We start from the raw sequence: 27266 nt of genomic DNA on the forward strand, positions 1-27266 counted from the left end.
TTAGCTACTGGATCTAATTGGCCTGCTGTTCCTGGTGAGGTGCAGTGACTTTTCTGCAATGATATAAGTGGTTTTCTTTAAGCTTTCTTTTCATTTGCTAATTTGTTTACTGGCCCTGCATGCTGGGAATGTGACTTCCGAGTAGGTAAGTATTTATAAAATTCCCACTAACCTATGGAACTTGGATCCTCCCTTAGAGTCAATTTTAATTGATTTTCTGCCTTTTGTTGTGGTGAGGAAGGAATCCTGGTGTTAAACTTAAGTCATTACTAGTTGGAATTATAGATTGTATCAGAGTTCATCCAAAGAGTTTTACCATGCATGTTGTCTTAAAATTGAAAGTCTTTGACACATGTAACAAGAAACTAAAAGAAATCTGAAGTTTGTCCTTTTGGGATCTGGGTATAAAAGAAGACAAGTTAAAATATTAGAATGAAGTAAAAATAGTCATTTCTGGTGTAATTAATGTTTACTTAATTGTACAAATTCTCAAACCTTTATATTTAAACATTCATAATCTGAAATATTAGAGAAAAATACTTGGTGTTTACATCATATTCCTAATACTGCTAGCAAGAATCCATTGTTCAAAGAAAACCAAACAAAGTGTAAGTTTTAACTCAGTGGCAGTCAGACTGCCCAATCCATCGGATAAACATTGGTGAAACTGTTTTTTAAACTCAGAATGGAATTCTGCTTATGAAAACAACATTTTTAAGAACAAGACAGCATTGATGTGTAGTCATGTTATAAATTGAATGTCTCCACAGGGTAGGACTTGGCTTGATTCTGTCCATCCTTAACCTGAACAGCCATAATAAATGTATTAGTTGGTTTTTTTTGGTACATCGGTTATGAAAAAGTTCACTCACATTCATATTTTGTTACTTTACTGTGTTTTAAATGGTTAAATACCCTTTTTAATAAAACAATTTGAAATATTAAAATAATAAGAATTTGATATAAATTATCAATAACCCCATTTTCTCCTTAAACATATATGTGTTTAATCTTGCAGGCTGTAGAAAATCTCTGTTCCTACAAGATTTCTGCAAACTTGTACAAACAGCTGAGACAGATTTGTGAAGATCACATCAAAGCACAAATTCACCAGTTCAGAGAATATCCTTTTAAAAACCAAAAATACTATATTTTTATCAGTTTCCTCCTTCCTTATCCCTCACTATTTAACCCAACTTGAAATGAAGTTGCCTGTGTTTTGTAGATTTGTTACTGTTCCTTACAGTTCTGGAGAAATAAGAAAAGAGTTGTTGACTTTTCAACTTTAAGTTCCAAGTCTGCATTGTGATGTTAGTGCAAATAAGATGTCCTTATGTCTTTACCCTTTTTGTCCAGACAAATTTCCATTTAAGGAAAAATAATCTAAGGGAAATCGTAACCAACATAATGCTCTCTTATGTGTAAGACTTACTCTAAAATGTATTTAGTGGAACCTGAAACTTTTTTACAGTTTAAGGAATAGCATTTTGTTCTGTAAGTGCTATTTAGATTTTTTTTAAAGATTTTATCTGTTTGCAAGAGGGAGTGAGCACAGGCAGGGGGAGAAGCAGGCTCCCCGCTGAGCAAGGAGCCCCATAAGTGACTTGATCCTAGAACCCTGGGATCATGATCTGGGCTGAAGGCAGGCACCTAACTGACTGAGCCACCCAGGCGTGCCTATTTTTATTTAGTGTGTGATGCTCCCTATTTAAGACAAATATGCTCTTACATTTCTTTTTCTTTTTTTTAAAGATTTTATTTATTTATTTGACAGAGATCACAAGTAGGCAGAGAGAGAGAGGGGGGAAGCAGGCTCCCTGCTGAGCAGAGAGCCTGATGCGGGGCTCTATCCCAGGACCCTGGGATCATGACCTGAGCCGAAAGCAGAGACTTTAACCCACTGAGCCACCCAGGCGCCCCTGCTCTTACATTTTTTATATTATTTGTACTAAGCACTTAAAAATATCCTTGACGTGTCTCAGGGATTCATTGGATAGTGTTCTTTTTCTAAAGAAAATTGATAGATGCTGGCAAAACCATTGCAGACAAATGGTAAGCTGGAAAAAGTATTATGTTTCAGCTAAATATTGTAGTTAAATAAATTTTTTCAAATACGTGGATGTTAGTTTTAAAAGCTTTGCAGTGTGGTGGGGGGTAGTGCCTCAATATCCACTCTTTTTCTGAATTGAACACTAATTTGGTTTAAGTTTTCTAGTTTAAAACTGTAGGTTATAGGGAAACCACCATTTTAAATTGACTTGCACCTTAGGATCATTTTTGTCACACTTAACCAAAAAGTACCTCATTTTTTTAAAAGTTACATATTTGTCTGTTAGTCGTGATGGATGTCCTACCCACCTACTCCATTGCCTGTGAAGGTACCTGGTGGGTCCTGCCTAGTTCTTCACATCACCACTTTTTCCTTTCTCCTTAATCTGGTATTTTTTTTAATACTTTATATTCTGCAAACTAAAAAAAAAATCTAAAAATCCCCCTACCCAAAACCACACATGTACAATTTAGGGCACCTTCATCCTGAATGAGCTTTGTTACTGAGGAAGAATTATATATGTGTCCCCTTAATTCCCTGTTTTTATTTTCAGTTACATCTCAAGTTGCAGAGAAGTCTTAGGACCATTTTAAGTGTCCCTCTTCTAGAAACTACAGCAAGGATTAAGACAATAGAATAGTTTAATAAAAATGATTTGGGCATATTCTCAGGTAGATTTCTTTATCTGTATGTAGTAGTCTAGTATATGTAAAAGTAAACCCTGCAATTTTATTATTTAATCAAGAGCAAATGTTTCAGCTTAACAAAATATAAAAATCGATTTCTTTTTTGTTGGCAGATCATGATCAGGAGCATTTTTCTGTTTCTGGATAGAACTTACGTTCTGCAAAATTCAATGCTACCCTCCATTTGGTAAGGATGCCAGAAAAAAATGCAAAAAAATTTGTTACAAATCATAGTCAAATCTTAATTACACTAATGGAAAGAGAGTAAGTGGTACTATGAATATTCTCCCCAAAACTCAAATTTGGCTTCTAGACTTGTATTTATAGCAGTTTTACCTAGTTTTGCCTAGTCCAATACTGGTGATAGCTAACATTCCCTGAGCATATAATAACTTAATGAAGAAGTTTTTTTGTTAGCTAAGGGGATTAAAGTTTGCTCTGGACTGTCTAAGAGTGTGCATTATTTTGTTGCTTATCAAGAGTTTGCTCATTATGTGCTAACATTGCTATGGATTTTGTTGCTTACCAGGAATTTGCTCATTATCTGTTAACATTGCCATGGAAAATTCCATGTAAACACAAAAATAGAATAGTATAATGAGCTCTTTCCCCCACCTTGTGCCTATCATCTACCTACAGCAATTATCAGAGAGTTTACTGATTTTTGAGTACTGAAGCCAGATGACAAATGACCAATTAAGCCTTCATTACCAGTACAGTGAAAGCCATTTTGTCTTTGAACTAATTTTGTCTCATGATTTGACCAAGGAAGAAATCCACCAAAGGAAGTAATACAAAACTTAGTTATGGAGAAAGACAGGAATTTAGCTTCAGTTCTCATTAAAGACTAAATGAGTTTCCTGTATACTTTAACTCTAATAATGTGTAAAATTTAATTTGTGGATTTTATCTTTTTACAATTGCTGCTTCAGATCTCAAGCCCTAATTAACATGCAGTGAGAAGTTAAGCAGACCTCTCTAGAAGTGGTATTGTTGTCAATTAATTTTGATCCTATATATTTTTTATTTTAGGGACATGGGACTGGAGTTATTTAGGGCTCATATTATAAGTGATCAGAAAGTCCAGAATAAGACAATTGATGGCATTCTTCTCTTGATTGAGAGGGAAAGGAATGGTGAAGCAATTGATAGAAGTTTACTCCGAAGCCTTTTAAGCATGCTCTCTGATTTGCAAGTAAGTTAACTTCAATTACAGAGCTGATTGCTATTCCTAGTTTGGTGTTTAAAAAACAGATTCATAGTGCTGTTCATATAGAGGCAATTTAATAAATATTTATTGAATAAATGAACTCCTTTATTTTCATCCCTCCTCCCAGATTTATCAGGATTCTTTTGAACAACGATTTTTGGAAGAAACTAACCGGCTCTATGCAGCTGAAGGCCAAAAATTAATGCAGGAAAGAGAGGTATTTAAAAATCATGATTAATAAATCCACTATGTCTCACGATAGACCTTACATTCTAGAACACAAGCTGCCCTTGGCATTTATCTTGACAACATTGTGATGCTTTTTTTCTCATTTAGGTGCTCCTTTCTTTTCTCTCTTCTTAGAGGCTATAATTCTGGATCATAAACTATTTATAGTTTATATATGATTCAACCCTGTCACATTGGACAGGGCTGCTCCCGGGGTCTTTTGGACTTGACATTTTCTGAAGGATTTATGGGGAGGAAAACAATAATATAAAAAAAACTGTCTTTGTAGGTTCCTGAATATCTTCATCATGTTAACAAACGTCTAGAAGAAGAAGCAGACAGACTTATTACTTACTTAGATCAGACCACCCAGTAAGTATTATATTAGCCTAATAGACTTTAACCAGTGTCGTTGAATCACTTAAGGTACTTAAATTTTTAACAGTTATTTTCTCTGTACAAATTTTGTTTGCCCCAGTTAATTAGATTTAATCAGGTAAATCTAATGTGTGTATGTGTGTGTGTTTAAAAATTTAAATATAAAAATTTAAATTTAATATTACTACAGGAGCACCTGGCTGGTTCAGTTGGTAGAGCATGTGACTCTTGATCTCAGAGTCATGAGTTCAAGCCCCATGCTGGGGGTAGAGCTTACTTCTGTAAAAAATGAAAAAAAAAATTATATTAGAACCTGATGTGATCTTTGAAATCTAAAGGCTGTTTAAAGTTCAGTAGATGTTTGGAGGAGAAACTGTTTCTTTGCTTTCCTAAATATTACCGACCAAGGAGTTCCTGTAAGCAGCATAGATAACTACTTTCCTAATAAAAGCAGAGAAACTTGGAAAAAGCCAGCCACAGCAAGACCATGGAAATACTTATTTTTTAAAAAGATTTTATTTATTTATTTGACAGAGGGAGAGAAAGAGATCACAGGTAGGCAGAGAGGCAGGCAGAGAGAGAGGGGAAGCAGCTCTCTGCTGAGCAGAGATCCCAATGCAGGGCTCAATCCCAGGACCCTGAGACCATGACCTGAGCCAAAGGCAGAGGCTTAACCCACTGAGCCACCAAGGCGCCCCCCCTTCTTATGGTATGAGTAAAGTAATTCTGAGCACCAATACATTTAAACAGAGGATAGGGATATTGAAATTGACATAACACAAGCTATTTGAGGGGTGCTTGGGTTCCTCAGTTGGTTAAGCATCCCTGCTCTTGCTTTTGGCTCAGGTTATGCATGATGTCAGAGTATTGAGATGGAACCCTGAGTCAGGCTCAGGCACTGAGCGTGGAGCCTGCTTGGGATTCTTTCTCTCCCTCTCCTCCCCACATCTCTCTCTTTTTTTTTTTTTAAGATTTTATTTATTTATTTGACAGAGAACACAAGTAGACGGAGGCAGGCAGATAGAGAGGAAGGGAAGCAGGCCCCCCGCTGAGCAGAGAGCCCGATGTGGGACTCGATCCCAGGACCCTGAGATCATGACCTGAGCCGAAGGCAGCGGCTTAACCCACTGAGCCACCCAGGCGCCCCCCCATCTCTCTATTTTATTTTTTTAAAGGATTTACTTATCCATTTTAGAGAGAGAACTGGGGGAGAGGGAGAAAGCAAATCCGAAGTACACTCCCCTCTGAGTGTGGAGCGCCATGTGGGAGCTTGATTCCACAAGCCCGAGATAAATGACCTGAGCCCAAATCGAGAGTCAGGCACCTAACTGTCTGAACCAGCCAGGCATCCCTTTGTGCTCTCTCCTTAAAAAAAGGTGCAGCAGCATCAAGCTGTTTGTTCCCCCACCCCCCCCCCCCAGAAAGACTTTTAAGTTTTCAGCAAAGTCAAATGTCAGTAATTCTAAACCTTTTTTTCCTTGTAGGAAGTCATTAATTGCCACTGTAGAAAAACAACTTCTAGGTGAACACCTAACCGCAATTCTTCAGAAAGGTAATTGACCAGTTGGTAAAGAGATCACTTTTAAAATGGTAGCAGCAAATAAGTAAAAAAAAAAAAATTCTTAAGGATTACCCTTTTGAGAAGTTTGATACTTGTGGCTGCTTTTCTGAGAATGGACATAACCCTTTCTCCCCATGTATCAATGGTAAACTTTGAGGAGATGGTTCTTGGCTTAACTTAAAGATACAGGAACTGAAAATGAGAGGGGTCCACTAACACCAATAAAAAACCCCAAAAGAGGGAATGTGGGAATTCTTTCCTTAATTTGTAAGACCACAATAGAGAAAAGAATTTCTTCTTACACTAAAATGTACTCGTATAAAACCAAGGACTTCTTTTTTTTTCTTTGCTATATTTTTTAAATTTTTAAATTTTTTATTTTTTATTAACATATAATATATTATTAGCCCCAGGGGTACAGGTCTGTGAATCACCAGGTTTAAACACTTCACAGCACTCACCATAGCACATACCCTCCCTAATGTCCATAACCCAACCACCCTCTCCCTACAAAACCAAGCACTTCTAATCCTGAGTGATCATAAGGGTAAACCCTGAATTTTACTTTGACAGTGCCAGAGATAGGCAGAAACCTTACTTTCTGTCCAGCCATCTTTTGTTTTATATAAAATGGTATATTTTAGAACCTTAATGCAGAATACTATTAGTTCGTTCTGAAAATCAGATACATTGAATCTTGTTCAGACTTGGCTTATTAATGCATGGTTTTTGAAATACTACAGACCATATCCAGTACTCTGAAATACAGTGATGTATATACTAATTAGTGCCAGATGTAGTATGGCCACTGCACATACGAGTGAGTTATTTATAATGTGTATTTGAGTAAATAGGTTTTTACAAATTGGTTTATATCTGAGCTACCATGCTCAGTGGCACAAATAATTATAGAATTGTTCTTGTATTTATATAAACTAAGGCTTCCTATATTTAGTTTTCATTTGGAAAGGTGATTTATCTGTTTGGATTTAATAGAGAACAAATCTTTATATTAAAATTCGTAGACTAGTAATAGTTTAGATCAGTATCACAATAATAATTTAACTTAATTTTCATTAAAATGCCTGGCGTTTTTGTTCACTATTTTTAATGGCAAAATGTTTGAAAATCCAGGCTTAAATAACCTCCTTGATGAAAACCGAATTCAAGATTTATCTCTTCTGTATCAACTCTTCAGTAGAGTTCGAGGTGGGGTTCAGGTTCTCCTGCAGCAGTGGATTGAATATATTAAGGTAATAACAACCTGTCATTTTTTCTCTTATGTCTTAAAATCTATACACTCAGTACATATCAGCAAACATTTCTTACATGTTAGACCCAGTTGTTTTTTTTTAAGTAATGGGAGTTTTGAGGACAGTCAACGTGAGAATGATAGCTGTGTGACAGATCCACAAAAAAAGTTATCTTATTGATGTCTGATGGGATTTCTAGCTCTAATATTTAGAACAGTGAATGTGGGGGGACAAAAGAGGACTTTTTTGGGGTCCAAAATTTCTTTCCCTTCTTCAGTCTTACACTGAAGCCAGACTGCCATTAAAAAAAAAAAATTAAAACCTGACTAATTTAAAAGTAGGGACAAAAGCCTGGAGGCTCATAATAATGCCCCATTGTAATGCTGTACACCCAGTAGGGGTCATTCCTTCCTTTGTGATTATAGACAAATGGTTATTAGTCTTGATGTTTAATGATTTTATTTTTCTTTTCCAGACTTCCAGAACAGTTTTATTCTAACATTTTGAATTTTAAAAATATGTATACCTACTTAAAATGTGATTTGGGAATTGTTTTCATCAGAGATAATCCCAATTTTAAAAAGTGGTCATTTTTGTTTTTTAGGCATTTGGCAGCACTATTGTAATTAATCCTGAAAAAGATAAAACCATGGTTCAAGAATTGCTGGATTTTAAAGATAAGGTTGACCATATAATTGATATTTGCTTTCTGAAAAATGAAAAATTTATCAATGCCATGAAGGAAGCATTTGAGACATTCATTAACAAAAGACCGAACAAGCCTGCTGAACTTATAGGTATTTTTCCAGTCTTTTTTTTTCCCAGCTATTTAATGTTCTTTTACTCATAAAATTTCAGTCAGTTTGAAATTTTGACAAGGGTGTGTAGTTTAACACCTTTATTTGGGGTTGCTTAAGAGGTAGTTAGTTTCTAAGAACCTAGATATAAGAAATAAGTCCTTCAACGTAAAGAACATCTCAAGTTCACGTGTCAAACATAATGTTCTTTATAAGATAATACATTAAACCCTATTTGCTCTTATTTATACTAAGCTGGATACCTGTTTTCTAAGCCTGTAGCAATTTAGAGGTGGGGCAGGGTGCTACTTCTAGAACCCCACACTTCATGCTACAAGAGAGGGTAGCAAGAAATTAGTTTCTAGCCTGCAAGGACAAACGTCCAGGACAAAAAATAAGCTTAATAATTTGGGCCCATGTAGTATAAGGCTATGGTATACAGCAGTGTTTCTCAGATTTCCCTACTAAACTACCCTTTAATTTCAGAAAGAGAGGTACCCTGTGATGAAAGTCTAGTGTCTTCTGCCAGAAGGATGAAATTTCATTGGTCTACTATTTACCCTTTAATTTTTTAACAAAATTTGCCTTTTACTCTGTGATGCATCTGGTTTGTTTTAATAAGTAGTGTTTAAGATTGCTTAACATCAGTGTGAAATGGACACCCCAGAGGATGGGCGAGGTCTTTCAGTGGCTTTTTTTTTTTTTTTTGAGATGTACTTGACATACAATATTATGTGAGTTTCTAGATGTACAACATAGTGATTCAGTGTTTGAATGCATTGTGAAATGGTCACTGCAATAAGCCTAGTTACCATCTGTCCCCTTACGGAGTTAATACAATGTTTGTGGACTGTATTCCCTATGCTGTATATTACATCCCCATGACTGACTTATCTTATAGCTGAATTTGTACTTTATCACCTTTATCCATTTTGGCACCCCAACCCCCCTTCGCTCTGGCATCCACCAATCTGTTGTCTGTATTTGGGTCTGAATTTTGGTTTTGTTCTGTTTTTTAGATTCCACATGTAAGTGAAATCACGTGGTATTTGTCTTATTTCTCTTTCTTCATTTCACTTAGCATAAAACCCTTAAGATCCATGTTACTGCAGAAGGCAAGATTTCTTTCTTTTCATGGCTGAGTAGTATTCTGTTACACACACACCCACACACACCCTTCTTTATCCATTCATCCATTGATGAACACTTAGGTTGTTTCCCTACCTTGGATATTGTCGGTAATGCTGTAGTGAACATAGAGGTGTGCATGTTTTTTTTTTTTAAAGATTTTATTTATTTATTTGACAGAGAGAGATCACAAGTAGGCAGAGAGGCAGGCAGAGAGAGAGGAGGAAGCAGGCTCCCTGATGAGCAGAGAGCCCAATGCAGGACTCAACCCCAGGACCCTGAGATCATGACCTGAGCCAAAGGCAGTGGCTTAACCCACTGAGCCACCCAGGCGCCCCTAGGTGTGCATGTTTTTGAATTAGTGTTCGCATTATCTTTGTAGTGGAATTGCTCAGTCATATGGTGTGGCTCTATTAATTTTCTGAGGAACCTGCATAATGTTTTCCACAGTGGCTGCACCAGTTTGCATTCCCACCAACAGTGCACAAGGATTCCCTTTTCTCCACATCTTCACCAGCACCATTTTTTGTCTTTTCCATACTAGCTATTATGACAGATGTGAGTTGATACCCCAGTATGATTTTGATTTGCATTTCCTTGTTGATTAGTGATATTGAGCATATTTTCATGTGCTTGTTGGCCATCTGTTTGTCTTTGGAAAAAGACATTTATATCTTCTGCCAATTTTTTAATGGATTTTTTGGTTAAGTGAGTTGTATGGGTTCTTTATTTTGGGTTCTTTATACCCTATAGGATATATGATTTGCAGATATCTTCATTCCATCTTTTCCCAAAAAGGTTTCCTTTTCATTTTGTTGATGGTTTCCTTCTCTGTGCAGAAGCTTTTTAGTTTGAAGTCCTCTGTTTATTTTTGCATTTGGAGTCAGATTTAGAAAAAAAAAAAAACACTGCTTAGACCTATATCCAGGAGTCTACAGCCTGTTTTCTCTTCTAGGAGTTTTATAGTTTCAGGTCTTCATCCATCCATTAAAAAGACATTCAAGTCTCTAATCCATTTTGAGTTAATTTTTTTTGTATGGTGTAAGATCCTGATCCAGTTTAATTCTTTTGTGTGTGGCTGTCCAGGTTTCCCAATACCATTTATTGAAGAGACTTGACTTTTTTCCCATCGTATATTCTTGCCTCCTTTGGTATAAATTAATTGACCATATAAGCATGGGTCTATATCTGGGTTCTCTATTCATTGATATGTATGTCTCTTTATGTGTTAATACCATACTGTTTTGATTAGTACTATAGGGTTTTTTAAAAATTTGTTTGTTTTTTTAAAATATGGAATGTGGGGCTCCTGGGTAGCTCAGTCATTAAGCATCTGTCTTCGGCTCAAGTCATGATTCCAGAGCCCTGGGATTGAGCCTGACATCGGGTTCCCACTCGGGAAGCCTGCTTCTCCCTCTCCCACTCCCTCTGCTTGTGTTCCCTCTCTCACTGTCTCTCTCTCTGTCAAATAAATAAATAAAATCTTTTAAAAAATAAAAAATTAAAAAGATAACTATGAAATGCTTCATGAATTTGTATGTCATCCTTGCAAGGGGCCACTCTAATCTCTGTATCCTTCCAGTTTTTGTTATATATGCTGCCAAAGTGAGCACTGATTACTACAGTTTCGTAGTATAGTTTGAAATTGGAGCATGATACCTCTGGCCTTATTATTTCTCGAGATTAGTTATTTGGGATCTTTTGTGGTTCCATTCCTACTTTTAAATTACTTGTTATAGTTTTGTGGAAAATACCATTGGAATTTTAATAGGGATTGCATTGAATCTGTAGATTACTTCAGGTGGTATGGACATACTAACATTAGTAAGTCCTCTGATCCATGAGAATGATATATTTTTCCATTTCTTTTTCTATCTTCAGTTTCTTTCATCAGTATCTTGTAGTTTTCCATGTACAGGTCTTTTACCTCCTTGGTTAAATTTATTTTTAGGGTGGGCACCTGGGTGGCTCAGTCAGTTAAGTGGCTGCCTTTGGCTTAGGTCACGATTTCATGGGTCCTAGGATCAAGCCCTGTGTTAGGCTCCCTACTCAGCAAGGAGTCTGCTTCTCTCTCTCACCCTCTACCCCTCCCCTGCTTGTGCTCTCTCTCTCAAATAAACAGATGAAATCTTTTCAAAAAATTTACTTTTAGGTATTTTATTATTTATTTTTTAAAGATCTATTTATTTGAGAGAGAGCAGTGGAAAGGGGCAGAGTGAGAGGGAGAGAGAGTCTTAATGCAGACTCCACGCCGAGCATAGAGCCTGGCGAGGGATTCCTTTTTCCGAGCCTGAGATCCCGAGCTAAGCTGAAACCAAGAGTCAGATGCTTAATCCACTGCTCTTGTATTTTATTCTTTTTGATGCAGTTGTAAATGGGATTGTTTTCTTGAGTTCTCTTCCTGATAGTTCATTATTAGTGTATAGAAACACAACAGACTTTTGTATATTTTGTTTTCTGCAACTTTACTGAATTAATTTATTCTAATAGCTCCTCGGTCTTTAGGGTTTTCTTCTAGTGTCATGTCATGTGCAGATAGTGACAGTTTTACTTCTTCCTTTCCACTTTGTTAGGCCTTTTATTTCTTTTCCTTTCCTACTTGCTGTGATGAGACTTCAATACGATGTTGAGTAAGAGTGGAGATAGTGGGTATTTTTGTCTCATTCCTGATCTTAGAGGAAAAGCTTTCAGCTTTTCTGTTGAGTATGAGATTAGCTGTGGGTATGTCATATATGGCCTTTATTTTGTCGAAGTATGTTCGTGCTATACCCACTTTGTTGAGATTTTTTTATCCTAAATGAATGTTGAATTTCATCAAATGCTTTTTCTATGTCTGTTGATGATCATATGATCTTTATCTTTAATTTGGTTAATGTGGTATATCATGTTGACTGATCTGTGAATATTGAACCATCCTTTCATCCCCTAAATAAATCCCACTTGATCATGGTGTATGATCCTTTCAGTGTATTGTTGAATTCAGCTAGGAGGCTATGTGGAAAGTGCTGTGGTGGTATCTGCCAGCACCTTGATCTCTAGGGAGCATATTAGCTGTATCCTGCCTCTCCAGCTGATACGCCCTCAGGTCAGCAAATGTATCTTTCACACATAGTGTAGGTCCTTTTCAAACTGCTGTTTTTTCACTGGGTCTTGGGGTGAGCCAGGCAATAAGAGGGTCCCCTAAGAGTGGACTCTCCATTTCCTTTAGCACTTTGGGATCCCCGGAAATCAGTTCTGTTGGTTTTTTAAGTCAGATGTTTCAGGTGCTTCTTTCTGTGGTGCAGATCACTGGGGCCAGGGTGCCTGAAGTAAGACACCAACCCCTTATTCCTCCAAGAGAAGCACCTGTCTGGTGAAATCTTTCCCTATTGTGTGTTGCTATACCTGTGTGGTCTCTGCCTCTCCTACCTATCTTGAAGTGATCTTCTTATCCTTTGTTGTGGAGAACAGTTCATCTAGTTTTCAGATGTTTTTCCAAAGAAAATGTCCTGGGGCGCCTGGGTGGCTCTGCCTTCCGTTCAGGTCATGGTCCCAGGGTCCTGGGATTGAGCCCCAGAGCCCCACATCGGGCTTTCCGCTCAGCGGGGTATCTGCTTCCTGCTTTCTCTTTCTCTGCCTGCCTCTCTGCCTACTTGTGAACTCTGTCTGTCTAATAAATTAAAAAATCTTAAAAAAAAAAAAAAGGAAATGTCCCATGTAGCTGTAGCTGGGAGTGTGTTCATGGGAGGAGGTGAGTTCAGGCTCTTCCTGTGCTGCCATCTTGGACCTCCTGACCATCTTCAGGGGCTTTGATGACTCCAGCATGGTTCTGTATACACTATCCCCCCTCCCAAGATACCACTACCCCATTTTAATATGCATCAAGATAGTGGAAGTGGAAAGTACATTATGGGATCCAGGAGACTTGGGTTTGAGTTCAGGCTCTGGTATTTATTAGCTCTGTGGCAGTGAATAAGTCACTTGCTGTCCTTGACTTTAGAGACTTTAAAAAATGTATGTATACCTCTGGAACATTAAAAACTCAGTGTATCACACTCCTATTCAGGTATATATAGTGTCTGGTACCTTATAGATACTCATGATCCCTAAATATGATCACTAAACAATGAACTTTCCCCCCATTTTAGCTAAGTATGTAGATTCAAAGCTTCGTGCAGGCAACAAAGAAGCTACAGATGAAGAACTTGAAAAAATGTTGGATAAAATTATGATCATATTTAGATTTATCTATGGTAAGTGTTTTTTAAAATTTTTCTTTTGAAACAGAACACTCAGCAGAGAAACTATCAAGTATAGTCAATCAGGAGGGACAGTTTATTTGGGAGTTAGATATTGAAAATTGTATTATTTTTGTTGCATTTAATTCATTAGGGTACTTGAGGAATATTGCTTAATTGCCTTATGCTACTACTTATTCCATTTATTAAGAGCGTTGATTTTTGCTACTTGTTTTAATTTCTGTTGATGCTAAAGCCACCAACTGACTAAAGTTTTTTTTTTTTAAAGAAAAGTTAATGCAGTCTTAATTCTTTACAGCAAAGAACTTTTGGAATAACCAACATAGTATCTACCTTTAATGTCTGTTGCATAATGAACTAGGGACAAATGTATAAATTTAAATAACTTGGAGTAATGGTGTGATTTATTAAGCACATTAGAGCAATTTTTGTCAGAACTTTTTATTGGACTCTTATGAGTTGTATTTTATTATTTAACATAGGTAAGGATGTTTTCGAGGCCTTCTATAAGAAAGATTTAGCCAAGCGGCTGCTAGTTGGGAAGAGTGCATCTGTAGATGCTGAAAAATCGATGCTGTCCAAACTTAAACATGGTATGATTGTCATCTTTCTGTTCCTTTTCTTTGATCTCTGAGGGAAAATGTTGGCTTAATTTTTGCTCTTTAATTGCCTCTTTGATTAATCATTGTTCATATGATGAAAATGTAAATTGAGTAAGCTCATGAGGTTTCCAACCTAGTGTACATATCCAGAGCTGCTGCAGTTTTTTTAAAAAAATAAAGCATTGTTCTTGTTTTTATTATTTGTATAAATATTTCCATTTATCTTAAGCCTAAATAGTAGATAAGGTTACTGCAGGATTAAAGAGTTTGACTCTGAATTAGTGGGGCATATACTTTAGGGTAAGGATTTTTTCATTTTTGTGATAATATTTCATGCTAAAGTAAGTTTTATATTTCTCATTTTCAATATTCTTTGTTTTTACCACTTTAAAATATTATAAATGTATAAATATTTTTAATAGAATGTGGAGCTGCTTTCACCAGCAAACTTGAAGGAATGTTTAAAGACATGGAGCTTTCTAAAGACATCATGATTCAGTTCAAACAGGTAAAAGTGAGTTAAACTCTTAATTTCTCAAACTTAACTATATTTAGTTATCTTCTTGTGATTTGCACTGAAGAGGATAAATAGAAACCTGTATTTGTAAATACGTTATAGCAGCTTAGATGATACTCACATTAGAGCAAAAAAAATCACCAACAAAATGATTTGACCTACTTCAGAACTTATTCCCAGTATGTCTAGCCACAGTAACAAAAAGCAAAATGTGTTGACTGAAGTCAGGACAAGAAAAACTATAGCTAGATCATGAGAACAGGGCTTTTGCTAGCATCTAGTCGCTTTTGGTGATTGGTATGTTTAAAGCTGTCAGTAGGGAAGGAGGAGAGGTGATAGAATGTTTGTATAAGGCCTTTGGGGGACATTGAGAATGAAAAGCTAGATCTGTAAGGTGGTTTTGAAATACTTAAAAGCATAGGTAATAGTGATCACAAATTAGATTTTCCTCTCAGGGTTTTAGTAATGACTTCTTTACCACTATATTGCTGCTATGGTAGGAGCTGAGAGTGGGCCACACAAGAGCAAGATCATGGTCCTATAGTAGTGACAGAGTAGGGTTTATCTGCTTTGCCCTTTCCCCTTCTTCCTTCCCCTCCTCAGGTCACCCCCTGCAAACATGCAGTGGAGCAAGTGAAAAACCGGAGACTTGGGTTGGCTGGTGGGGTGAGGAATGGGGGTTTGCTACAAGGTGTTTCAAGTCACATAGAGGTCTCCAAAGGTGGGGACTACAGGTGGTGGGGGAAAAGAATGGAGAATGAGGGGTGCCTGGGTGGCTCAGTTGGTTAAACAACTGCCTTGGGCTCAGGTCATGGTACCAGAGTTCCAGGATTGAGTCCCGCTTCAGGCTCCCTGCTTAGCGGGAAGCCTCCTTCTCCCTCTGACCCTCCTCTCTCTTCTCTCTCTCTCCCACTTTCTCTCAAATAAATAAATCTTTAAACAAAAAAGAGGAGAATGAGATTCTACCTATAACAGCCCAGCCTAAAGTGAGAAATTAAGTCAATAATGCCTCTAACAAGGTCATGTCATCCTTGTGTGCCATTGTAATAAAATATTAGCTAGTATATTTGATAAAGGTTTCATTTATAGTCCTTTTATGACAGTTGCCTCTTAACTTTTTTTTTTAAGATTTTATTTATTTATTTGACAGAGATCATAAGTAGGCAGAGAGGCAGGCAAAGAGAGGGGTGAAGCAGGCTCCCTGCTGAGTAGAGAGCCCAATGCGGGGCTCGATCCCAGGACCCTGAGATCACAACCTGAGCCAGAGGCAGAGGCTTAACCCACTGAGCCACCCAGGCACCCCAGTTGCATTTTATTTTAAAGATGCTCAGTGTTTGCATCTAATTTTGTAATGGGGAACTTCTTGAATGGGTCATTTAGTATGACATGAAATGTACGCACTTTTATTCTTAAGATCTCAATGTATATGTTGATCTTATTGTAGTATATGCAGAACCAGAATGTACCTGGGAATATTGAATTAACTGTGAATATCCTGACAATGGGTTATTGGCCAACATATGTGCCTATGGAAGTCCATTTACCACCAGAGGTAAGAGTTGCTGTTCAGGACTTGAGTTATAAGCATAGAAATACATAAAGCTTCTGTTTTGCTTGTCTTTGAAAAATAAATACTTTCTAAAAGTCTGTGTCAGTAAGCACACCAGTACCAAATGCCAACTGTTTTAATATTTTGCTTTTCTTTTCATATGACTCTCGTACTTATATCATTAGAGCATAGTTTATGATGTTAAGTTTCTGGGTTCAGGGCCAATTTCTCTGACTCTTCTTTTAGTTCCCCAGGTCTACCTAGCTCTCAGAAATTTTGCTTATTTATCACCTGGGGGTTGGATTGCTGAGTGAGTGGGTAAATCCGTTCTAAGTTTTAGGGAACTGTCTTAAACTCGGGACTGAAGCTTAGAAAGGGGGTTAAGGCTAGAGATAGGTATTGAGACTCTTTCATGGAGATGATCATGGAAGCCAGGGGGGTAGAGATCTCCCTCATTAAGAGGAAGATAGAAATAGGAAGAAAAGGACTGAGACAGAACTTTGGAAAAGGTTCACATTTTGCATATGGTAGGAAGAGGAACCTTTGAAGGAAACCAGTGAAGAAGAAATAGTGAGATAAAGAAACCAGTATGGTTTGGAGGCACAAAAGCCATTGGAGGTAAATGTTTCAAAAGTCGGATGTTTAAATGTTGCAGAGATCAAAGAGTATAAAAACTGATTGATAATGCCATTAGATTTGGTAGTTGGGAGACCATTACCTTATATCAGAGTGATCAGTGGAGCTACTGGGTATAAAACCCGATACTAAAAACTTGTAGAAACTGTTACACATGAGGTAAATATAAAGAATGGTGAAAAGTGATACTGGATACAGAGCTTAAATGAAGCTGTATTTTATTTATTGCAGATGGTGAAACTTCAGGAGATTTTCAAGACATTTTACCTAGGCAAACATAGTGGCCGGAAACTTCAATGGCAGTCAACCCTAGGGCACTGTGTACTAAAGGCAGAATTTAAAGAGGTAAGTAGATGTTCCCCAAGGCTAGTTTTCATCTTTGTCTTTGATGTTGAGGTCCTCCTTTTTTTTCCTTGAAAAGTTTTTTTATTAAAGTTGACATACAATGTTTCACGTGTACAGCATAGTGATTCAACTCCTGTGTATGTTGTGCTGTGCTCACCAAGAGGTCATTCCTCTTCACTGGAAGGTTTAAGCTGTTTTAAAGTTTATCCTAAATACCTGACAGAGTTACTGCTTTTCATAGCTCTGTGTGTATCCTAAGAAGGTGATCTTCTTCGTGGTTGAATTGGCCCTGCTACAAAACCTAAAACCAGTCACCCTTTTCCTGCCATCCTTTCCCTACCTGTGGATGCAGAATTCTCATTGCTGCTTCTTGACAAGAAACTTCTTGTTGCTGGGAGCTAGAGAATAGAGTAGGTGTAAAGGAGAACAGTTCCCATATCTAATTTCAAAAAATCCCTGCAGCTTTTCATGACTAATTTGAATCCAACAAGTTGAAAATGCATTTGAAATAGTGATTTCTTGCTGCTTGTGAAAAATAATCTGTAATGACACGTAAGGCTGAGTTATTAATTTTCATTACTTTGTTGTTCTGTTTTAATTATAAGGCTTAAAAAAAAGACCTATAAAAAGGTCACCCAATCCTTCCTGTTTAAGGTAGGCTCACACCTAAACCCTACACTGAACATACTGGCTTTTCTGGATAATGTTAATCCATGTTTCTGAGTCTACTAATTGAAAAATGTTTTTCCTGTTAAAGATTAGATATTTGATTAATTTTCATGTATGTTAAAAAAATGATGGCTAAATACTGCTGTTTCTCCAACAGGGTAAAAAAGAACTCCAGGTCTCTCTTTTCCAAACCCTGGTGCTGCTAATGTTTAACGAGGGAGAGGAGTTCAGTTTAGAAGAAATCAAGCAGGCTACTGGAATAGGTTTGTGTTGAATCAGTCAATTAGCAAGCATTATTCGGTGTCTACTGTGTGCATTCCACTAGGTTAAGGGCTCTGGGGGGATACAGAGGAATAATCCCTCTCCTCAGCACTCATGGGGAAAGGGGGAAATGACATTTGTAATAATTTCACAACCAGTAAGTTACCAATCTGTGGTGCTGACTAGGAATGTGTTAGGATTTCAGTGAAGCAGGAGATGTCTGTGGGCTGGTATAATTGGGAAATCCTTCATGAAGGAGGTGATATTTGAGGTGGGCTTTCAAGTTTTAGTTAGGGAGATGGCAGAAGCTGCCAGGGGAGGTAGTGGGAGAAAAGGCTTAGCACTAGGAATGAGCACCGTGTGGGCAGGAGTCATGAAGTATTTAACTACAGCATCAGATAGTGAGCTACAAAGATAGATAGGTACGATGAATAGAGCCTACTTGTGGAAAGCCTTGCAGATCTAGCAGATGAAACCCGCTCTATAGGGTCTCAAGTATGAGACATAATAGAAGTGGCTTGTTTGGACAATTTACCTGGAATCAATAGATAATAGGGCAGCTTGTGGGTTGAAGAGATGCCAGTCCAGAAACTCGTGGGGGTAGTTCAGACATAAAGTGATAAGGGGCTTAGTTTAGAATGAGGCCAGTGAGAATGGAGAGGAGACATCTATCTCTAAGGGAGTAATTGCCAGGTCCGTGAAGGATGAAAGGGAAGGAATAGTTAAAGATGACACCAGGGTTGCACACCAGAGTGGATTGGTAGTTTCAGACTAACAAGTGGAAAGAGGACGCAGTTTTTTGGGGAAGATTATGAATTAAACTTTGGACATATTGGAGTAAAACAGCCACGTAGAGGTATTTTTTTTAAGATTTTTTAAAAAGATTTTGTTTGTCAGAGCACAAGCAGGAGGAGTGGCAGGTAGAAGTCAAAGCAGGCTCCCCACTGAGCAAGGAGCCCAATGCAGAACTTAGTCCCAGGACCCTGGGATCATGACCTGAGCCAAAGGCAGACGCTTAATGGACTGAGCCACCCGGGCATGCTTGGAGGTGTCTTTTGAATGTGCGATTAGAAGGAAGTGAGATATTATTTCTGAAGATTTGGTAGTTATACACATGGAATCATTTAAAGTCTTTAGAGGACCACAGGGAGAAAGGCATTGGTTAGGACAAAGAGGAAGTCACTGATGACCTTGGGGAGAAAAAGGAAACCATTTTAATAGAGGGATGGGGTAGTAGATTGGAGTGAATGTAGTGGTTTGTGTTGATGAACTAGTAACAAATAACAAATCCACTGTTTGTTCTTCAGAGGATGGAGAATTAAGGAGAACACTGCAGTCATTGGCCTGTGGCAAAGCTAGAGTTCTGGCAAAAAATCCAAAGGGCAAAGATATTGAAGATGGTGACAAGTTCATTTGTAATGATGATTTCAAACACAAACTTTTCAGGATAAAGATCAATCAAATCCAGATGAAAGAAACGGTATCTCTTTTGCATTCTCCTTGTTCTGATGCCCTGGAATTAGACGTGTTCATAATAAATATTTATATGGAGGATTTTACACCTGTACTACAGCCACCAACTAACATTTTCTGTGCCTGTATCTAGCTCAATATATTTCAGTACTTGATCTTGAAGTTTTTGGGGGGAAGTTCACTCAGGATTTATATTCTGTTTTTTTTTTTTTTTTTTTTTTGCTTAACGTTAAATCTTCTGAGTTTCCATGCCACTAAATACCTTCATAAAATGGCAGATGGCCACACAGTGTTCTTTTACATGGCCATTATAATTTATTCAACCAATGCCTGTTGAGCAATTAAATTAATAATTTCTTAGTCTTGTCAATAAAACTGCAAGAAACATCTTTGTACCTAAATCTTAATCTCTCTGAGACTTTATAATGAATTCATGGAAGTACTTCTTTGGGGTTAAAAAGTATGAGCATTGTAAGAGTCTTAAAAATGATGTCGTATTGTGTTCCAGAAATACTGGACCAATTTATACTCCATCTAGCAGTGAGAATGCCTGTCTTAATGGTGCCCTTACCAGCAGTAAAGACATTTTCTTTTTTAAATCTTTGCCAACTTGCTGAGTAAAATCTCTGAATGATTTATTTAGTATTTCTTTGATTAACAGTGAAGTTTCTGGGATTTTTTGCCATTTGAATTTATAAGAGACTTTTATTACAGAAACAAACATCTGCAGCATTTCCTGAAACGATTTGGTTTCAATTCCAAGGTTTAATATAGTACATGAGGAAAAGTTTTAATGTGGGATAGAAGTCAGTATCTTAGACAAGTTTTCCTGTCTTATTCACATTCACATCAAAGGTGCGATACTTTTAGAAGAGTACCGTATTCTTTTAAAATATTTATGCCATATCAGAAAGAAATTGGCTATAAAAAGCCCAAACTATTCTTTTAACTTAGGTGCTAAAGATGGACATTTTTGTTTTAGCATTAAAATTGATAAACTATCTCATAAACACCTAAATTTCTGTTAGTATTGAACAAATGTAATCACTAACACCACATTTCTGGTTTATGTATTATAAAATAAAAATTAATTTTTAAAAAGTTTGACTCTAGTTCGCTTAGCTAGTACCATTCTTTAAGTCACAGATCGGAGTCAGTCTGTTTTGCAGATAAGCTAATGTCCTACAGAAATCTGGTCAGTAACCCCTTGTGACACATTTAGAAGATTTTGAGGACAAAGTAAAAGAAAATGGTAAATGCTACATCAGCCATCTCTTACTTCTAAAAAGGCAACTTTAAGTGGTATTTTTCTGTTAACTAATATTGGCATTACTTCATTGGTACAGGACAATATAATTAGGACAGAAAGGAGTTGTTGTAGGTTTTTTTCTGTCATCATCTGTATTTATAAGGTTTTTTAAAATAAATCAGTATATTTAAATCATTAATAGGTTTTGTGTAAGCAAGTTTCACTTTAGGTACAGTTGCTAAGTTTAAAAACTTTTTTGTTAGGTTGAGGAACAAGCAAGCACTACAGAAAGAGTATTTCAAGACAGACAGTATCAAATTGATGCTGCAATTGTTCGAATTATGAAGATGAGAAAGACACTTAGCCACAATCTTCTTGTTTCGGAAGTGTACAACCAGCTGAAATTTCCAGTAAAGGTAGGTTCTTCTTTGTTTTTGAATTGAGCTTGTAATATGTGAAAGAGAACACATTACGTTTTCAGACACAAATCTTTTTAAAAACATAGATTAAAGCCTCAAGACCATTTGGAGGGACAAAACTCATTTCTCATGCTCATATGTGACACCCCCTCCCAAAAAGACCCCTTTGTTAGCATATGTGGGTAACTGTGACAAAGGGGAACACTAGAAGGGCTCTTATATCTGAAAGTTTAGCTGCTAAATGAGTGTGAAATTTTCAGGTTCATTCACAGTATTTCCTTTGAGCTTTGTGATTTTGTTACTTTTTTTCTTTTTGAAATCCCTTGATATTTTGATGGATTTGGTTACTTTAATCTTCTGTCTAGTTAGCTTATATAAGTGTTCATTAAAAACTCTCTACAGATAATTAGTCATCAGGCATCTTTTTGAAAAGTTTAGCAATTGTTCTGGCAACCTGAAATTGGTCATTTAAATGGATGTGCTCCGGTATAAATGTCCAATAATAAAGAGGTTTAGACAGTGTGGTGTTTTATTGGTCCGTTTTCCAAGTTTTTCTTAAGAAGGTTCCCAAACTTTTGTGATGATAAGTACTTTGTAGAGTTTGGATAGACTCTTGGCTCTTTAGGTTCTTAGGAGCTTTGGGCTTAGGTAAATCACTTCACCATGTTTTGCAAAATGAGGATGATAATAGTACGTACCTCATAGGTTCATCGTGGGGCTTAAATGAGATACGATCTATGTACAAAACTTAGCACTGGGCCTGGCATAGTAAGTGCTTGTTAGCTATTAATGCTAATAAGGCAGGCTTTCTGTCTTCTCCAAACCTAAGCCTGCCTTCTCATTACCACACTCTTAGCATTATGTTCTGCCTTAAACCCTTTCACCTTCAGCCAAAGAGGTCACTGAGGCAATTAAAGGATCAGTATAATAAATACTGGTTTTTAGAGGGACCTGGGTGGCTCAGTGGGTTAAGGCCTCTGCCTTTGGCTCGGGTTATGATCCCAGGATCCTGGGATCTAGCCCCGCATTGGGCTCTCTGCTCAGCAGGAAGCCTGCTTCCTCCCCTCTCTCTCTGCCTGCCTCTCTGCCTACTTGAGATCTCTGTCAAATAAATAAAATCTTTTTTAAAATTTAATAAATAAATAAATAAATAAAATTTGGTTTTTGACCGCCCTCAAATTACTTTTGCTCTTTACTCTTCTCTAATCAAGTGCACTATGAAAAATTCTGTCAGCAAGATTATATTCTTTTTATAGGCTACATGTAAAAGACAGTGAAATTTTGTCTTCTAAGAGCTAAGAATGCAATCATGAGAACAAGTTAGAAGTTTTCAACCACAAGTAGGATTCAGAAATCCACACTGTTATAGTAGGTAACAGGTAAAACTTAAATACAAGTAAACCTGAAATACCGAGACCTAAACTGTGAGGTAATTCACTTATCAGACCGTTTGTTATAGCATTCTTGTAAATAGTGTTTTTTATAGTACAGTTTTTAGCTTAATTTATAAAAATGCATCCTGACTTTGTGAACTAGCTTTTGCCCAAATTTAGGGCCTACTTATCTTCTCAAACTCTGTTGGCAAAACTAAATAGCAATTCTGTTTTTCCGAACTACGATGTATTCCTTGTGTGAAAGTTATGATTAAGTTAGTCTTTTGTATTTGTGCAGAGAAGAGCTGGTTCTCAAAAGACCTCTTTTTTTTTAAAGATTTTTTTTTATTTTGTTTATTTAATTGACAGACAGAGATCACAAGTAGGCAGAGAGAGAGGGGGAAGCAGGCTCCCCGCTGAGCAGAGAGCCCAATGCGGGGCTCGATCCCAGAACCCTGGTCATGACCTGAGCTCAAGACAGAGGCTTTAACCCACTGAGCCACCCAGGCACCCCTCAAAAAACCTCTTTAAGATAGAAAGTAACAAAGTATTGTGTAATGATATGACAAGATGTGACAGTATATGTATAGTATAAAAATATTTCTTAATCTGGTTTTATTTCATTATACTTTTTCTCTTTTAAAAAATAGGGAGATTAAATACATTAAATCAGTGAGCCCAAACTTCTTTTTTTTTAATGGGGTATTGGTACATGGCTTGAGCCTATGTATAAGGTTTACACTGAAAATTTGCCTTCTCTTACAGCCTGCTGATCTTAAGAAGAGAATAGAATCCTTAATTGATCGGGACTACATGGAAAGAGATAAAGAAAATCCAAACCAGTACAATTATATCGCATAAAACCTTGGCCTCCAAATATTTGGTATCATACACAGTAGCCAGTGGATAAACTAACCTGTTGATCCTATATTGTTTGACTTCTTTTATACTACCAATGACCAAATGAAGCAGTGTAATGGAAATAGTTGAGTCGACTTTTTCAGTGGTTAACATGCCCATTTAAAGAGTTAATACTTAACCTTTAAGAAGAATGTTGTTGAACTCTTTGCATGTTATTTAGTATGATGTGCAGAAAATTCTTAAGAAAGTACCTGGTCTTCATGATTCCTCTTTGGAACTGGGGAAGAGGTCCAATGGCTATTAAAAAAGGAGGGGGGGTTCTTATACACCATTAATTATGAAGCAAAGGGTTTATTTGCTTAAAATGTCATTTAAAGATACTTAAACTGCATGCAAACTTTATTTACTGTACAGAGTTCTGGATGTATTTATCAAATAGAAAAACCACCCTGGACTTGGTTGTTCACCTGTTTTGTGATTTCCCTTGAAAAGAAAAATAAGTTGTCATAGCTATTGATATTTTACTAAGTAATGTTCTGTTACACTGAAAGGGATGTTTAAAAAAAACTTATTTGGAAACAAGTTTTCAAGTAGAGGGACAGTTGCTTACATAATCTCTTGTATATGCACATCCTAAGATGTTCTGTTTGTGACCATGGGATGTGTGTATATGGCTTAGCCCTGTTTACTGTTCTGATTAACAGGTACTTATAAAAATAGCTGAAATAGAAAATTGCTGATCAGCTGTACTAGAAGAACATGGTAGGAGAGAAAAACCCAACTCTTGATACGAAAAATGAAAACAATATGAATATTGCAAAAGAGACCAAAACCCATGTGTTTTGTAAATTTTAATAAGAGCAAAAATTCATCAACTAGTTTTCAATTTCCTTTAGACTTTAATGTTGTTTGGACAGTTTTATCTTCAACTTGGACCAATTATTAGATTGTTACAGGCTTCCTAGGATTTAGCATTCCTGTTTTCTCTACCAAAGTTTTTTTGGGAAGCACCCCAACTCTCCGTTTTGCTAAATAAACCTTTCATCCTTCTAACTTCCTAAAGACATAGATGTAAAGGTCTTCCTTTATTTTCACCATATACCCCCTAGTTGGGAATTTCAAAATCTGTATTATGCTGATCTTACTCCTTTCAAAATTTCTTGAAGAGTTCTCATAGCCACTGGACATCTGCTTTTCAGGGGAATGTCCTAGGATTGTTCATACATAGAAAATAGCAAAAGTATTGTTACTCAAATTTGTAATGTGAGTAAAAAGGCTTCTCTTTAGCATCCGTGGGGTGTTGGTTGGTTGGTTGGTTTTGTGGGTTTGGTGGTTGGGTTGTTTTGTTTTGTTTTTTTTGCTTCCTTGTTTTTCCTTGAAGGGAACTGATCTTGGAGGAGAAGCAGAAAATTTTGTTTGGATTTTTTAAAAATCAGAATTGCTTTGATGCTTTTGGCAGCAGTATGTTCTCTTGACTGTTTGGAGGTGTCTGGAAGAATACCTAGGTCCTAACCGTCAACTGAGGAGACTTGGCTCTTGTGTCTACTATTGATTGTTTTCTTGAATTCTCAAGATTTGTGACCAGCTGTTATAAAAAAAAGTTGCCCGTTTCTCTCTAATTGCATCAACTTGCACACTGTTAACAGTATGTGGTATTTAGAATGCCTTCCTAATTCTTTTTGAGCAGCCATTGCCTCTATTTTCTCAGCTTCTCCCTGGTTTCCTTGCATGAACTCATCTGACAAGGAAATGCAGCTATTCTGTTTGTCCTCTCTCTACACTGGACCATTTATGTCCATGTCCTAATTCATCCCTGATGGTCTCTGAGATATATAGACTATTCCACAAGACTCAATAGTTACTCTTAAGGCATTTTTAGGTAGAATTGGTCCCTATTAGGAGGAGACTCTTGGTGTCACTTTTGTTATCTTCAAAGCTGGTCCCTTCCCTGAGGCTCTTAATTTTTTGAAAACTTGATGCTGTTTCAACTGAAAAATTGGCAAGAATTTTAAAAACAAGTTGAGGGGAGCTGTTTAAGACATTGAAAAGTAATTGCAAACAACATTGGGTAATTGTGAATTTCAGTTGTTCTGTATCAGTTAAATTTTTGTGCTCTTTTCCCTGTGTACGTGGTGGTTCTATTTTTCTCCAATAAAACTTTTATTTAAAAAAAGTTTCTAGAGATCTTTAAAATTCAAGCATTTTAAGAAAGTTGTGAAACCATAGAACTTTAAATCTTCCTAATAATTTTAGTGAATTCACATCTGTCAGTTTTGTTATTTTAAAAATTTCTCTTTTTTATTTTTGTGGTGGTTTGGTGGTAATGCTATAGGAGTATGGAGGAGGGTATTGGTAAAGGGTGAGTACAATTCCCAGGTGTTCTCAAGGTGAGTATCCATTCTTAAATGTCATATTTTAGAAAAATCAAGTGTAAGTATAAACACTATTTCATTCGAATTTCATTCATTCAAATATTCAATAGTCAAATAGTTTCTATAAAGTTAATGTGAAACTAGATGTACATTGAGGGAAGAATAAAAGGTTAAGTACTTTTATTTCAGTAATGGCACCTGATCTTCCTTTTCTATTAATATGACTTCTGAGCGATAGACTCTCATTGTAAGAGGCACATCAAGGACCTTACCAAGCCAGGAATCAAGCTTTTTTAACCCAGTTCCTGAGTCTTTTGAAGTCTTGCCATGATGTCTAGCCATACTCTGGAAAATTCTTTTTTTTTTTTTAAGATTTTATTTATTTATTTGTCAGAGAGAGAGAGGAGCGAGAGTGAGCACAAGCAGACAGAGTGGTAGGCAGAGGCAGAGGGAGAAGCAGGCTCCCGGCTGAGCAAGGAGCCCGATGCGGGACTCTATCCCAGGACGCTGGGATCATGACCTGAGCTGAAGGCAGCCGCTTAACCAGCTGAGCCACCCAGGCGTCCCACTCTGGAAAATTCTTAACCTTGTACATGTGTGTACAGTTCAGGAAATCAGTTTATTCTACTTAGACATCTGGGTCTCAAGATTTTCAGAAGCTTCTTTTTTTTTTTTTTTAAAGATTTTATTTATTTATTTGACAGACAGAGATCACAAGCAGGCAGACAGGCAGGCAGAGAGAGGGAGAGGAGAAAGCAGGCTCCCTGCAGAGCAGAGAGCCCGATGTGGGACTCGATCCCAGGACTCTGAGATCATGACCTGAGCCGAAGGCAGTGGCTTAACCCACTGAGCCACCCAGGCGCCCCTCCATAAATCTTTTTTTACATTAGCTGTTTCTTTGTTTGTTTTAATGACCATTCTGTTTAATGCTGTGAACTGCATGAAGTGTTATAAACATGTTCTGTTCTGTTGTCTACATAAATTTGCCAAAACATACTGTTCATTAAAAAGAAAAGAACAGTACTAATGGGACGCATAATTGTGCTTTATATGGTATCCTTGCTAATGCTTCATTAATCAGTACAAGTTCCCTACAAAAATTTGCTTTATATTTAAATAATGAAAAATTTGTTCACCTGGAAACACTTGATTCAAATATAACATTTTGTTCATTTATTTTCCTAGCTATTATAAATAGGTATTTCTTTTTTTGAACAGACATATAGTATACTTTTATATTTAACAATTCCTAGGGGCCCCTGCCTGGCTCAGTCAGTAAAGCATGAAACTCTTGATTTCTGGGTCGTGAGTTCAAGCCCCATACTACAGAAAAAACCCCAATCCCTAGAATTTACATCTAGCAGAGTAAAATAAAACAAAACTTACCTTTCTTTTGTAGAACCTTTTTTTG

General features: G+C 36.9%; 1 protein-coding gene and 1 non-coding gene across 6 annotated transcripts in view; one reads left to right on the plus strand and one right to left on the minus strand.

Annotated features, from left to right (window-relative positions):
* The window catches only part of CUL4B (cullin 4B), a 51780-nt gene extending 27233 nt beyond the window's left edge, over positions 1-24547 (plus strand). For 3 of the 5 annotated variants that reach the window (XM_013061238.2, XM_004762057.3, XM_004762060.3), the window contains 18 exons: positions 1019-1122; positions 1983-2052; positions 2850-2923; positions 3769-3931; positions 4074-4163; positions 4464-4546; positions 6037-6104; positions 7248-7366; positions 7971-8163; positions 13419-13523; positions 14012-14122; positions 14554-14645; positions 16093-16200; positions 17065-17178; positions 18005-18110; positions 19416-19588; positions 21094-21246; positions 23388-24547. In XM_013061238.2, coding sequence (XP_012916692.1) covers positions 1019-1122; positions 1983-2052; positions 2850-2923; positions 3769-3931; positions 4074-4163; positions 4464-4546; positions 6037-6104; positions 7248-7366; positions 7971-8163; positions 13419-13523; positions 14012-14122; positions 14554-14645; positions 16093-16200; positions 17065-17178; positions 18005-18110; positions 19416-19588; positions 21094-21246; positions 23388-23483 — 2022 coding nt within the window. In that variant the 3' untranslated portion in view covers positions 23484-24547. The remainder of the gene's footprint in view (positions 1-1018; positions 1123-1982; positions 2053-2849; positions 2924-3768; positions 3932-4073; positions 4164-4463; positions 4547-6036; positions 6105-7247; positions 7367-7970; positions 8164-13418; positions 13524-14011; positions 14123-14553; positions 14646-16092; positions 16201-17064; positions 17179-18004; positions 18111-19415; positions 19589-21093; positions 21247-23387) is intronic. The other 2 variants (XM_045068243.1, XM_013061239.2) reach the window with 1 other exon arrangement.
* LOC123388575 lies at positions 10801-10904 on the minus strand. Its single transcript, XR_006603050.1, has one exon. It is a non-coding gene; the product is annotated as a U6 spliceosomal RNA (small nuclear RNA).
* Positions 24548-27266: the final 2719 nt, after the last annotated feature.

The sequence above is a fragment of the Mustela putorius genome, unplaced genomic scaffold (genome assembly GCF_011764305.1).
Source record: "Mustela putorius furo isolate JIRA1106 unplaced genomic scaffold, ASM1176430v1.1 tig00003901_pilon_pilon_pilon, whole genome shotgun sequence".
In the NCBI taxonomy this organism is placed as follows: domain Eukaryota; kingdom Metazoa; phylum Chordata; class Mammalia; order Carnivora; family Mustelidae; genus Mustela; species Mustela putorius.